General features: G+C 50.4%; 1 protein-coding gene across 10 annotated transcripts in view; it reads right to left on the reverse strand.

Moving 5' to 3' along the window:
* Positions 1 to 15,020, reverse strand: part of NCOR2 (nuclear receptor corepressor 2) — a 257,067-nt gene that overhangs the window by 93,327 nt on the left and 148,720 nt on the right. For all 10 annotated transcript variants that reach the window (XM_074844705.1, XM_074844700.1, XM_074844704.1 and 7 more), the window contains exons 8-9: positions 13,738 to 13,790; positions 1,670 to 1,736 (exon numbers count right to left, since the gene is read on the reverse strand). In XM_074844705.1, the coding sequence (XP_074700806.1) occupies positions 1,670 to 1,736; positions 13,738 to 13,790 (120 nt within the window). The remainder of the gene's footprint in view (positions 1 to 1,669; positions 1,737 to 13,737; positions 13,791 to 15,020) is intronic.

Below are 15,020 nucleotides of genomic sequence, written 5' to 3' on the forward strand. Positions count from 1 at the left end.
ATCAGCAAATGTATTCACTTTGCAAATTCAGCAACCGTATGTTGCCTATTTTGTAGAATAGGCAAAATGCTTCCCTAAACTGAAAAATCCCCTTTCAAGGACACTGAATAAACCGGCTGGCAGAAATTCACCTATTTTGCATGACAGGCGACTTTACTGCAAGCCGTATTTTAGGAACCGTGCTCTTGCAGCCTAATTAAACCTTTTCCCTCAGCTCCTCGATATTCACAATAGAGCGACTCACTAGATTTTGTGCAATAACCGGCCATTTCCATCAGAAAGCAGTTCCTGGGCACTTCCCTTCTGGTTCCAATAAAACCACATGAAGCTCTGCAATCCCTGTTTTGAGGAAGGGAATATTGATCCGCTTCCCACAACTGCAGAAGTGCTCAGCTGCGGCAGGCGAGATGCCCTGAGCAGCACCGGCTGCCACGCCGCGTCGTGCTGGAGGTGTAAACCCTACAGCCCCTTGCTAGAAATCTGGAAGAAGTTTTATCATGGAAAAGACTAAACAAACACGCATTTGGACACAAACGGGAGACACGATTATCCCTTTGGAGTGCAAGATCTGTGGCTTTTGGAAGATGGCTACAAAATGGGGGGAAAATAAGAAGATAATTTGATCACTGGCTCAGAAATGTCTGTGTAAACAGCCTCACTGGAAGTTGCTTTTAAAGGCAGAGCCTTCCAACCATTTCCCAGGGATGATTAGTTTGAATTTTTCCAACAATTCCTCCCAACCAGAGCGCTTCTGTTCAAAACCAGCACCAAAGTCACTGAGAAAACCTGCACCATTGGCAACTTAAGATGCTAAGACCAGTACCTGAGCCTGCCCCAGAACAGAGACACCGAGTCAGGAACCAGTATTCACATTTTCCACGTAAAATGTGAAGCCCTGCGTCATGAGCTGAATCACCCTTCACGGAAAGACGCCGCAAAATCCACCTTCCCACTGGGGCTTGTTGGTTGCTTCTGACATTTCCCCTTCTGTGCTGGTTTTGCCTCCCAGCTGCCACTGGGGACTGCCACAGGCAACTGTCAGCGCTGAAAACGTGTAACTTCTGTAAATCCCACTTGAACTTTCTCCTCTATTTACTAGGAACTTGCAACAAATGCCTTTGAAGTCTCATAACAAAGCGCACCTTCCCCCTTACCTAACCAAGAACCGTTTCCTTGAAGGACACTGGAACTATCTTGCAGGCAAAGCTGCCTAGAAATGAACTGGCGCAGAGCTTGATTTTTGTTTTAAACCACAAATTCCTAGAACATTGCTCTGTGGTCAGCTGGAAAGAGTCAGATCAGTCTTCAGACCATTTATAGCAAGCAGAGTCAGCTTGTTTCACACCTCTCTTAAGGTTCAATTACTCACAAAATAGACATTTACACTGTGAATAGGCTCTCTGAGATCAATGAAGGGCTCTGCTGTGATTAAGTGAATCCCACGTGTTTGCTCTGCAGGGGGTACTTGCGGAGGGAGGTGCTGCCTGCAGCAGGATGGGGGACCTCTCCTTTACATCCAAGTTATTTTTAGTGTAAGAGATGCCACAGCAATGCAACAGGCAAAGTACTCAGCACCAGCACCTCCCTGCTGGAAAACGTCCTTTTCTTTCTCACGTAATAAATTACACTGCTTTATACATGTAAAATAAGGTACAGGGGAATTACTTACCCACTGTTTGCGAGCATGATTTCTCCTCTTAAAGTACAAAATTAACTTTTTCCGCATTGCCTGGTTTCTGTAAAGAAAAAAAGAGATGAAATCTGATTAACAAGGCAGCTAAAATCCAAAGCCTGGCTCTCCCCACTCCCAAAGGAGTTCGTAGCAGTTTCCACCTTAACTTGGAACTGCATCAACTTCAGAGCAGCAAATGCACTTATCTGGGAACCTCGCACCAGCTTAGAGAAGACCAACAAACCCTCTGACACAAGGAACTTCACCCACATCTGTTGGTAAAACCAGGACTAAGGTTGAGAACCTGAGTTCATAAAGTCCCAATTCTGCAAACCTTTACTGTGAGCTCAGCACTGAACAGGGCAGACGTTCAGCTCTGCATTTCCCGACAGGCCAGGCTGTTTCTTGATTATTTTTACATTTTGACCTGCAAAACCCCAATGGGGCCCCAGGAGTTGGGGGGCTCAGGCCAAGCTCTGTTGTGAGAGATGGCTCCCCGAGCACCCCGAGCCACCCCGGTCCCCAAGGCCAGCAGCGAGGGAGCTGTCAGCACACACACACGCTCACAAGGGGTTATTCACCCCTGGGCTCTGAGGGGCTGATAAGGAGGCAGGATTGCGGCAGGGCTTGCAGCACATATCTCCTAACCTCTTGCTTTCTTGGAACCGTGCCTAACAAAGCTGCAAACAAACCAGCCAGGAAAGTTCAGCCACTTGCAGAATTGGGACCTCAAGAGAGAAACTAGTCGCTGCAACCACAACCAACCCAGACACTCCCCTGGTTTCTTCTTCTTTCTACTTTCTAAAGACAACATGAAATAATTGCTCAAAGAAAAACAGTGCCAAAGCAGTAAGGAGCTGGAGAGGCTGCACAAGCTCCCAGAGTCTGCACAAACCCAGGAGCTGAGCTTCTACAGTTGTTCCTGTTGCTAATATTCACAGCAATAAAATCTCTAGGTAAAAGGTAGAGACCAGGGGCAAAGGAGTTTCCTTAAGTCTTTTATCCCGATTAAAGGCAGAGCTGCAGTGTGTAATTACTCATCAGGAGCTTAACAGCCTCATGTAGGCACGTTCTGCAGGATTTAGCAGAATGAAAAGACACACTCGCTCATTCCCCTCCCTGTCTCGTTCCCCAGCTAGTGAGGAGGGAAAAAACCACCCTCCTCCCCCCATAAACCTCTAAAGCTAATCAGCAGCAAAAGACACTGTTTGGGAAGGGGCAGAGGATCCAGCTCACTTACAGGGAGGATTGGGGGCAGTCCTGGCTTAAGTTGGGGATGAAGAGCATCCCAGAAAGTATCCAAATTTTTCACTTCTCAAACTTCCTTCTCGCTACATCACTAAAACGGGCACATATGGGGAGTGACAGTGATCCCGCAGCAAATGCTGCCCTGGAGACCCCAGGTCCCTCCAGACAAGGCTGCACCTCCCCTCCAGCAGCGTGCCGGGGGATCCCAGCCTGCCTGCACGCAGGGGGCCTGGGGGCACCACCGTAATACCATCACTAAACAATTAGCAGGTTTATTTAGGACAGCAATTCCTTAGGTGTGGTGGGGTCTTCACCACCTCCAAGATCAAGTACAGCTGCTAGAGGAAAGGCAGCAGGATTTGGGACCTCTCCAGCACCCCATGGCCACACTCAGCTTTGTGGCCTCTTTTTAGTTTACCAAGGAGGTAAGACATCAGGCTTAATTCTCAGTCCTAATAGTACCGTTTAGATTTTGTAACCTTCTGTTTTTCCCTCTTAATTAGTTACCGGAGGTACAGGATACACGCAGAGTCCCCTAACACTGCCTGAGCCGCACTACATCTTCATTCCCTTTGGCTTCGCCTTGAACACTTTGGTGCAAAAATAGACCTCGATTTCCAAGGCAGCACTTGCAAGTGGCACTTGTAACTCCTCCTATGACAGAAAACACCAGCTACTGGCTGGGAACAGACTCCAGTATCCCCAGCTCAAGCCACTGGCGGGTAGAGGCACGGAGCCCCAAATCCCCACGCGCTCCCAAATCCAGGCAGCACCAACATCAGAAGGCACGGCCAAGCGACGGCGCTGAAGGCTCCTGCAGAACAGATACTTGGATCCACAGAGGTTTTCTGAGCAAGGACTTGAATATCAAGCCATGGCCTTTGATTCTGTTTCAGAAATCAAAGTGGCATTGATCATTAGAGGGGGGGGAAAATCTAATAAATCCATGCACAGGGCACTTTCTGCCTGTGCTCCTTTTTGACGGCGTGTTTACAAAGGACCTGCTGTTGTCCCGAGCTGCACTGCAAAGACCAGAGGCCACCTCATTAGATGTATTAATAAACATTGCTGCCAAAGGCTTCTCCCCGCTGGAACACACAACACAACCATCTCTTCTTTCTGTCTGTGTGGTGCATCCACCAAGGAGCCTCACAGAGGGTTGCAGGTGACTGGCTGAGCTAAACCACACTGCTCAGGGAAACTGAGGCACGGAGCTGCAGGGAGGGAGGCATGAGAAACGAGGGCTGTGCTGTGCCAAGTGCTCCAGAGCATCCACCTCTGGACCTGCAGGCGAGGTTGCTCTAGCAGCATCCAGCACCCATTTGCCAGCTCCTCTGCCCCCCGGCGCCAGACCGAGCCCCGGCTCCCCGCGTGCTCCCGCATCCCTTCACATCGCACACGGTGAGCTCTGATCACCGGCTCCAGCGCCGTGTGCTGCCGCAGCGGGCAGCAAATCCTCCTGCGAAGACCCCGCCACACAGATTTCCTTCCAAGGCTTCAGCTCTGCACAAATGAGCTCCGACAGGAGACTGTGCCCAAAAGACACATTCCCATTGTTTGTTTGTTTATCCCAATTCTGATGGAAACTCTAACACTGGGAAATTGCTGGGGTGATGCTAAGGATGATTATGTGTGTGATGACCCCCAGCAAGGGGTCATGGATTGTCCCCTTGGGGCCAGCACAGCTAAATCAACCCCACGCCACCCTGAGCGACATCCAGGAGCAAGGTGGGATTTTAACATGTTGCTGCTGGATCTGCCACCCAAGTTATCAGGAAACAGGAGAGTAAATGAAGAAAATTAGCAGCTCTTACGCAGCTGATGGGTTGCCTTGAGTTTTTCATCATGGCTGACCTTGAAAGTGCTAATACAGGCAAAGACTTAATGGCTTCGCAGCTGCAAAAATCAGGAATGCCTTGAAAGCCAGTGTCTGTTTACCACTGCCAAGGCTGAAGCAATCAAAGAGTGAAAGGATTAAAAACAACAACAAAACCCCCTCATGCCCTAAATGTTTTTGCCACTTTTTTTTTTTTTTTTTTTTTGCATAAGGTCAACCTTTCAAAGGTTAATACAATCCTGGTAAATATAAATAGGCTTCACAGTTTATCTTGCTACATGTACTGCTGTTACTTAGAAACCATTTGCAGGGAGGTTAATTCGGGCCACACGCCTCCAAAGCACACGCTGTGCTCCCTGGGCAAATCAAAGAGCCAAGCACAACTGCTGCGGCACAGGCGGGGAAGGTAAGGGCTGTCTGCTGGGAGTCTTGCACAGAAATAACCAGCGTGGAACAGCACATGGGAAAGGTCGCTCTTGCAACGCGCCAACCCTCCTTCATCGTCCTCCTCGGCAGCCTGAATCCTTGCACCTCCCTGCCTGAGGTTTGCTGGGGCACAAGAAAAACGTCAAGGATGGAGACCTGAACCGCACAGCCTCGGCGGGGTGAAGAAATCAGGCACTCACAGGCAGAAGGAACGAAGGCTCCTTAGATAAAGCAACAGTGACTCTTGTGGACAGTTTTAAGTATTGCTGGGCTGGCACAACACACACTACACCGGGTCCGGAGGACACGCAAGTTCCCTGCCAGCTCCTCGGAGGTTCCCCATGCTGCTGCTGCTACAGCAGGACAGGAGCAGGCTGGGATGGGCCCAGTGAGACACAGAGCCGGCCCAGCTGCTGGTGAGCTGGTGTTCGGGGGCTGCCAGACAGCACATCGCCGTCCTTGAGGTCAACAACTCATCTAATCAATGCTGGAGCCCATCCGCGTTTCTGCCCTCCCCGCGGCTGTGGTCCAGAGCTCCCTGGTGTACCTATGGGGAAAGACCTTCTTTCTGGTGGGCTCTCAGCTTCACATGGTGTCCCCCAGCACCGGCTGCACGGTCAATAAACATCCCCCACTCACCTACTTCAGTGCAGCTCCAGTCTAACGCTTCCCTCTGAAGGCAGCGGCTCTTCTCCAAGGTGAGGAACACCATGGCCAGTCACCTTCTCCATGCCAAAAGCTGTTCCAGCCTTTGGGCACCAGAGGAGCTTTTCCTGCACCTTCTCTGCTCCTCTGCAGGGATGGGGGAGACCAGCCAGAGTGGGTCACACAACCACCACAACCTTCTCCAGACAGACACTGACCTTGTGAGCTTCTGCAGACCCCAGGCATGGAGTTGCCTCCAGACAGTCCCCAGAATGAGGGCTCTCAGCCACACTTGGGGAGATGCAGCCTCACGCTGGGAGCCCAGAGCTTCTGCTCCTCTCAAGTGCTCTGCAAACACCTCAAGGATTTCTGTCCTTGTTGCTGGTGAGCTAACCCAGTGATGACCTCCCTCCCTCAGCCCTGCGGGGTGAAGGTAAGCCAAGCCTGCCGCTGAGCCTGTGGGTGATTCGAGGTTTTTTCCCCACATCAGAGGCCCATTTGTTTGCAGTCTGGGGTGGCAGACGTTCTCAGGAGCAGCAGATCCCCGCTTTAGGGACCAGGTATAAACTGAACAAGTGCAGCAAGAGCCCCACTACCAGGCACCAGCCTGAAATGGGGCACAACCCATGTCGGGAGCCTGGGGCAGCCCCACCAGTGCCCAGCATCTCCCCACAAGCACCGGCAGGCGGGAAGAGGGAACAGAGATCAATCAAGGTAAACCAAACTCAAAACTGGATGTCTGATTGTCACCTGCCACCAACACAGGAAGCAGGGATCTAATTTTGGATGTAATTCTGCAAGAGCTTTTGGTCCTTGAATAACTCATCCTGATCCACAGTTCCACTGACCTAATTGGTGAGTCCCACACCTGAGCGTGGTTCTCTGATCCAGCCTCCAGAGCACCGAGTGGAAGACATCTCCCACTCCAAGCAAAGCAAAGAGAGCCCTGTGGGAGCAGCCGCTTCCACCTTAACTGGCTTGGTGCAAAGTTGATTTTGGTTTTGGCTTTCACAGTGAAGCCAGTCAAGGAGAGAACCTGTAACTCTGACTTTTGAGTTACTTGGCTCGGGTCCACATGAATGACTTGGCTATGAATCTTCCGGAGGTTGCGATCTTAAAAGGATGTGCATGCACGCATGTGTGTCGATGCTGGCGTGTACACACGTGTGCCACTGCCAAAGCCCTGGGATAAGACTCCCAAGGATACAAAGAGCCAATGCACCACAGCACACCTGGCCCAGCCTGCCCGCAGAGACCTTCAGCCAGTGCAAGAGGAGATGAAAGGAAGTTTGCTATTTGATCAAAACTAATCAGGGGTATTTAATTACACAGGAACATCTTTCATCAAACAGCCAGTGCAAACAAAGTAGGGATCAAGCCTGGAAAGAGCGATGGGAAGGAGGCAGCGAGCAGCTGGCAAAGCCATTGTACGGCAAGATTGATCATGCAGGCGAGGGTCGGAAACTGAGGAGCCTCCTGGCAACTCCAGCCAAACAAAGAGCTGCCAGCGAGGCTGGAGACCTGCAAACCACAGGACCCGAGGAGCACAGCAAGAACGCTCCAAGGTGAAACCAGCCAAGAGGTAACGGAGAGTGTCCAGAAATAGTCACGTCCCCCCAGGTACACCCGCTCCAGTGCATCGCTGGGGCCAGGATCCCACGCCGCAGCTCAGGGCAGCCCAATTCCCTACCCCCTTCACTGCAAGACATCCTGCAGAGAGGGCAGGGAGCAGGTCATCCTGTTCACGGGTCACTGCCTCATTCATTTCCTTGCTCTGAAATGGCCCAGCACACAGCTCCAGCCGGTAATACACCGTAACCTATTAACCCCAAAGCAGGGCACGCTCCTGGAAAGCCAGCTGTTTGGAGCGGTTTCCTCGCAATATTCAGAAGCGCTTTCTGGGGAAGAGAAGCGAAGCAAAACTTTAGTTAATTTACCCCACAGTCCTTGAGCACTGGGATGGACTAAACCCCCAGCGCCGTTAGTGCATCTGAGAATGGGGTGGCAGAGGTTCATCTCTCTGGATGTACAGTCGAGCAGCCTGTATCTGTGCCCAGAAACACTGTTCAAGAGAAAGAAGCTATCCAGAGGTCTCCCACCTTCTCAAACCATGTCCTCTGCAGGTCCAGAATGCATTCAGTCATGACTACAACTAATGACAAGGTTTGTGTTGTTAATTCACCTGGTGGTTCACACGCTGAGGCCAGTGAGACGCTTGTGCTCCACGGAGGAGATGCTGTGGCAAACACAGGCACCCTGTTATCAGAGCCTGCCCTAGCCGGACCCCCAGCACAGCCTGTCCAGGTCCCCGTGGTGCCATCTCCTTGTGAAGTTGTTCTCATTGAGATGCTCAAGTGACTCCCTTGGGCAGCAGTTACATCCACAACCACAGTTCTTGACAGCAGATGGGAAATTCATACTCACCTCCTTTAGCACCTACAAGTTTAGGACCAAAATGAAACAAGTGCAAGTGCAGAAGAACATCTGGCCATCAGTCAGGTACCAGTCCTATCCCTTGAAGCCCATGTTGACATAGCAAGCCCAAGTGTTGCAAGATAGTCCACCCAAAATCAGTACTTGGCTTTTCAGTGGCAAGAGAAAGAAGCAGAAGGTTGCAGTCTGTGTCTCCATCATTTAGTAATTCATCACAAGGTAGTACTTGTGCCCTAGTGCATGCCAATAGAGAATAACAGAGATGAGAAACCTTGAATGGGATGAGTGTGAAGCTGCTAGGTGAATTTCTAATGAGGAACATGTCTACAAGCACTAATAAAAAGACCTGAAAGAGAATGCATTAGTAATGACAGGGTTTGGAAGAGCATTTGTGTTACCTGTCAGGCTTCGACTATGAATTTACAGGCAATCCAGTGCTACTAAAACCCCTAAACAGCCAGTAATGAAAAGATGACTTAAATTTTCCAAAGTGACAAGTGATCTGGAAAGCTGTAGTTGTTACGAGTTTCAGAAGAAAGCTGTTCTGCTCTTTTGGAAGAAAGGCGGGGGGAGGGCATTTCAAAAAGAAAGATATTCAGAAGCCCCTAAACCTCTGAAAATCCTGACTTCAGATTTTGATTGTGCAGAGGCAAATTTTCTCCCCCCAGAAAAGCTATCAGCTGCAGACAGCAACCCAGATGTGCAAGTATTAACAATCCACACAGCTTTGCTGCTGCTGGATCTGGACACGCAAGAAAACCAGAATCACATCAAGCTCTTGATCTGTTCTAACGGTTCGCTCAGACCCTGGTTGGTTCTCTAACACCTCTCCAAGCATCTCAAGGGGATGCAGCCTGGTTTCACCCCAACATTTCTGACTTTCAGCATAAAAGCAAGGAGAAGCTCTTGAAGGGAAGGTTTAAAGCAAACCCTGTGAACAGCACCTTGCATATACTTACCCTGGGCTTTTCAGTTTTCCTTTTGTGTGCTTTCTCAAGGCTCAGAAGCTCACATTTTGCTTTCAAACACGAATCTCGCAGACTATGATTTCAAGATGACTGCCTCAGGAAAGGGGGGAGGAGAGTCCTACGGGCTGTTTTTCACGGCTGACCGAGCAGGAATCTCCTGCCGTAGAGATGAAGGCCCCCTCAGAGAATATCTCTCCAGGTAGATAGCAGGTAATTGATCCTGCTCATGTGAACATCTTGTCATTTTTCAAACACTTCGAGGAAAGAAGGTTAATATCTTTGGTGCCAGAAGTCTGGAGAAAATGCAAAATCACTACCACGGCAGGGTAGGAAGAGCAGCTCTCCTCCTTGTACATCCAGCTGGCAAAACACTGAAATAAGAGACCTAGACCAGATGCCCTGATGCTTAACTGGTGCACAAGTAAGTGTCCTCTGCATTTGTTGCTGTATTTCAGCAGAACCTAAAAAAAGGGGTCTTTGCAACATCCGCAACTGATGCAGAATCATTCAAGTGGCCTCCAGTTGTGTTCGGGGCTGCAACACATCTTGAAGGAACCTGTCAGTCCATTGCAAGCCAGAAAATTCACACCTTGAAAAACAGCAAGGGCCAAGCTAGCTATGGGGGAAAAGCTCACCCTGTCCCTGTGAAAATGAGGGCACTAAATGCTCCTTGCCCTCTTCTTTCTTGATGACAGAGTGGCAGAGCCCTTCTCTCCAACAAAGCAGGTATTTCAAACAGAAAGGACACGGTCCCATCAAAGGTAGGTCAAGTCTTTGGCACAAACCACTCAACAGTGCGTTCGATCACGCGGCAGATGTAACATACAAAATTAACCACGTTTGCTCGAAGCCTGCACTCGCAGGTGAACCAAAGGGACCCAAGCAGACGGGTAACAGAGCACAGTGAGGCAGCTAAATAGGACTTAAAAGCTTTTGAAGCTGCAAACACTGGAATGAACTGGGGCATGAAATTAATTTTAACTGTTCTGAATAAGAGACAGGCCATAAAACTCCATGAAAATAAGAGACCGGTAACATTTCAGTAAGAGTAGAAATCCTCCCCGTAACTCCCCAGTCAGCTCTATTAGCATAAGTGACTCATCCCAACTGAAAAGCAAAGCAAACATGCAGGAAGAATTAAACTAGTGTTGCAAGGCGAGAGTATCGCTGTAGAGAAATCGAGGAATCCTGGCTTTGTGATATTCAAATGCCTTCCCACTGATAACTTGCAAACATTCAACTGAGAAAAAAAAATCCACCCTAGGAAATGTTTAAAAAAAAAGGTATTTGTGAATAGTAACAGCCTGGGCATCCTCCTGTGCCCAGGTATGAGGTTCCAAACCAGCTTAATGTGGGAGCGGTTTCTATTTAGCACAACAGAGCCAGCACGCAGTGAGGTTTTGTGGACAGAATCACAACCTAGATGATTTTCCAGGAGCCTGCCAAAAGGCTTTTTCATCATGGCTAAATCTGTGTAGGGTGAAGTTGTTCAGAAGAATCTACATCCAATTACACCTTGGCAAAATATAACCTGTGGTGACCTGGCAGTTGTGCTAATGCATCTGGCCGATGTCTCCCAGCACCCTGAGGATTTACTCCATCTCTTACCAAAACAGCCACCTCCAAGCTAAGGAGCAGAAAGGCACAAGCATATTAAGAACAAGGAAAGAACAAAAAATATCTTCAAACGCAGCCCATGGGGAAGTTATAGGTAGGATTTGAACACCCAAGCGTGACTTGGTCAAAACAGAGAAGTTGAATACATTTTCCTCTTCGTCAAAGGACTCTGAATTATTTGCTTGGAAGAATCACTGAAATCTTGATTTTGTTATCTGCCACCCAAGCATCCAGATGTCCTTTACTGTGCGGCAGGGACACAAAAGATGGGAGAACAGGACACACTGATTTCTCTGTACATCCATCAACAAGTAGTGAAGTGCAGTTCAGACTCTGGGACCTCCGAGACAGGCCCACGGTCAAAAGCAGCAAACATCTGGAGCCCAGATCGCTCAAGGGCCTTTCGCTGACCTAGATCCGTAAATGCGCTTTGCTGGCATCAATAACCAGCTGAAGGCAGCTAATTGCGAGGTTTCTGGAAGGAGGAGACGGAGGCTTTTCATTAAAATGTGTGGTTTCCTTCCCATGTTTTTGCAGCATTAATCACAGTGAACATTAACCCCAAGCCTGCCTGCTCCAACCTCTCCTTGGTCTATCACCGCCACCACTACAGCCGCACTGGAGGACTGCCTGCTGCCCGGGGCTGGCATCACCCTGCGGATGCCTACAAAGGAAAGGATGGAGAGGAGTGCCTGCTCTGATGGCACGGGAAGCTGGTTTGACTGGGCTTCATGTCTCATTACTGGTTTCGCTCCTGACCTGCGCAGTCAGTTCCCTCTCGTTTGCGTCCGTCTTTCAGACAGCAACCAAGGACAGGAAATCATTTAAATCACAGGAAAATGTGATCACAAACCCACAAACATTGGCAGGGGAATGCAGAGTGGGTGAAGTATCTGGATCTGCTTTTAACTCGTTCTTTCAAGGACAAAACTAGCAATCAGCTTGAAATTGCCACCTTTAGCGCTCGGCTTGTGATGGCCGTGGAGCCCTTCAGGACAAAAAGGGGGTTGGAGGACCCCAACAAATAGTGGCTGCCACACGCCGTCAGTGCCAGGGGTGAGTCACAACCAGTAACATGGAGAGCACATACTTGGGCCAGTGCCTGATGCCATACAAGGCGGTTTATCAGCCACCAACCCCCTGAACTGACAACAAAATAGGCTTCCAAAAGTGGGGGTCTGCAAGCTCACAGGGAACGCAGACCCTCTGCCAGGTATCATCGCCTCTCCCAAGAATATAATCATCACCTACTTCATTAGTCCTGTGTTGAATCAGTGAACTGGAGGGGCTGGCTCTGGTTTTGTTTGCCTTTTTTTTTACATCTTTGCAGCTAGAAAAGCACACCTGAGAGGTGTGGGCTGGGGGAGGCACCCAGCGTGGAGGACACACGTCTGCCGGCTCCTCAGAGCTGCCGTTGCCGTCACCGGCAGCGTGTCCACTGGAGACAACGGCCAGAGGGCTGAAATGACAGCAGAGCCAGGCCAAAGCATACGCGTGTCAAAAGCCTGGGGGGTCCTTGCCCAAGGTTGTGGCAACGCCTGCCAAGCTCAAACCAGGGTAAATGCATCACCAACGCAAGGCACAAAGGAAACATCTGGAAGCAGAGAGCTGTCAGGATTTCTCAGCCGCAGGAAAAGCAATCATTTCCCAGCGGCTTCTCCATCTGCTTGCCCTCCCACCCAACCCCAGGAGACGATGCTCCCCTACCCCAGAGGAGCACGGCACAGCAGCTCCTTGGGTTCATTCACAGCACCCAGGCCAACGCTGAGAACCTGAACACAACCCTCATGCTTAGGGTGCCAGTGCCCAGCGCTGGCAGCGAGGCTGCTTGGGGCCCGCGGAGCCCTGTGGGAACCGAAGGCCTCGGGGTGACTCTGGGGTTTGAGTGTTTTACAGTGAGTGCATGGCCTAGATGACACAGGAAGCCTTGGGTGGAGCAGGATCCAAGCAGGGCTGGGCAGCGAGCAGCGGGGTCACGTCACCAAACCCTCCTCCTCCCTGCAGCCCTTGGGGACAGAGAGCACCTAAACACCGCCAGCGCCTACCACGCTCCCCTGCAGCAGAGCAGAACAGCAGAGGTACGTTAACTCTTTCTCTATAATCCCCCTGGCATCAATTAACATACTGCTGAAAAGCAAAAGATTATTAACTTTTGTTAATAGATTATTAAAGATGATTATCGCCAGCTGACCGAGCCCATACCAAAATAGACACGCTGCAGGCAGCTCAGTTCATTCAAGGCAGATAAAAGTTTCAGATCTGGTTTGACTATTTAAATTTCCAACAATAATCACAATTATCACTACTCTCATTATCTATTTCTTTTATGTTCAGGAAGTCACTGTGGTTATTAAATGCAGGTTGATGATTAAATCGTGTATTGAGGTGATAAGTCAAATTAGATGATTGCTAAGTCTTGGTAAGTATCTTTGAAATAACCAGTTGTTATTAGACATTCAAGAGGTGCTTCATGAAAATCTAATTGTAATTGCAACTTTTCATTTTACCTCATCTTCCCCACATGCAAACACACACACGCACGTGCTGGCAGCTGATTTCGTACTTCAGTATGTGTGAAACACAGAAGAAAGCACCCAAGGTGGGTGCTCTCTGGGAAAATGCCAAGCAACCAGCTAGGACCCACATCCACCTCCCCCCTGAGAAAATCAAACGGCACCTTCAGCATCCATCTGAAGCTACAGCTCCCAACTGCTGGGTCCTGGAGCTGTTCCGTGCTTCAGGCACCCAGAGCAGCAAAACACCAGCTCTAAAAGGATGCTAGCAATTCCTTGGCAGCTTTAATCAGGGTCTGGGAGCAAGCTAGCCTCCCTCCCGCTCCAGCCTAACGCCCAACCTGACATTTAAAATAGCCTTTATTGCCACATACTTACATTTTAATGTTTTCATGGTACTGCCTGGTGTCTGAAGGCTGGTTGTATAATGGCTGAAATAAATAAGAAAAATGAAGGCATAAATGGTACGGTCTGACATTTAGAAACTTATACCCATCAGAAGCGCTGCCGCCGCGGTGCATGTTCCCATCTCCCCGAACTGTGCCAGCCCAGGCGCCCGTCCCCGCGCCCCCCAGCCCGCCCATCGCCCCCAGCCCCGCTCCCCGGCCGTACTGGAGGGTGCTGGCTCCCGGCAGTGCCGCTCGAGCCACGGTGCATTCCGGCTCAGCCCGTGGGAGGGCAGGCAGCGCTCGAGCGAGCTGGCTCAGAACAAGCAATTTGCGACGTAATCCACATAAACACGGCACGGCGGAGTACGTGGTTGTTATTCACTGATTGAAAAACGCAGTGCGCTTTGGAACATATGACACGGGGGAGGCAAGGGGAAAGGGGGGCTTGGGGAGCGGGAAGAGACAGTCTGTGTGCTGCAAATTGTTATGTCTACGCAGCAAAAGCCTGCCTGAGCTCTCCCAGGGAGCCAAACGCAGGCAACTGCAGGCAGGACAAGTCTTTGCCCCCGTGGTTTCCAGCAACGCTGGGGCGGGTTGACCCCCGGACATGTCGTCACAACCCTCCAGCACCCATGCATAGAGCGACGCTCTTGTCTGTCCCTCAGGAGGGGCACTGGGCTCCAGCAGGACAAGTGTTTTGCCCAGGGTTACCCTCTGGAGAGCCCAGTGACCAAGGCTGTCTCCAGAACCAGATGTGAGCACCCATCACGGAGCTGCTCTGCCCCCTGCACCCTCAGCGGGGACGTGCCGGTGCCCTCCCCAGGGGGTCAGGAGAGCTGGATCCATCCCTGGCCCCCTTCAGCCACACACTGCCCTCGCTACCTCTCCCTTCCCCTCGGGGAACCTGCCACAATAGAGGATCCCACCTCTAGGAGGGAGAGGTGCCACAGAGACCACGCTCAACCCCACCCCTTGTGATTAAGAGCTCAGGTGGTGCTCCAAGAGCTGCCACCACTTGTGTCCGTGTAAGCAGGCAGACACAGCGCTCAGGATTAAGCCCTTCAACACTCTTCTAGTCATCGGCTAAGTTGGTGTAAACACGTCCACGACTGGGCTAATCAAAAGCTTGCCATGGCCCAACCATCATCAACAACTGGGCGCCTCATGAGTACAGCTCCTGTCCAACCACAGAAACATCACCCAAGTTTTCAAGCAATTCATCCACAAACTTTCACCAAATCAGCTGTGAGTGATCTAAAATCTGTGACCAAA

This window comes from Strix aluco, chromosome 18 (genome assembly GCF_031877795.1).
Source record: "Strix aluco isolate bStrAlu1 chromosome 18, bStrAlu1.hap1, whole genome shotgun sequence".
Taxonomy (NCBI): domain Eukaryota; kingdom Metazoa; phylum Chordata; class Aves; order Strigiformes; family Strigidae; genus Strix; species Strix aluco.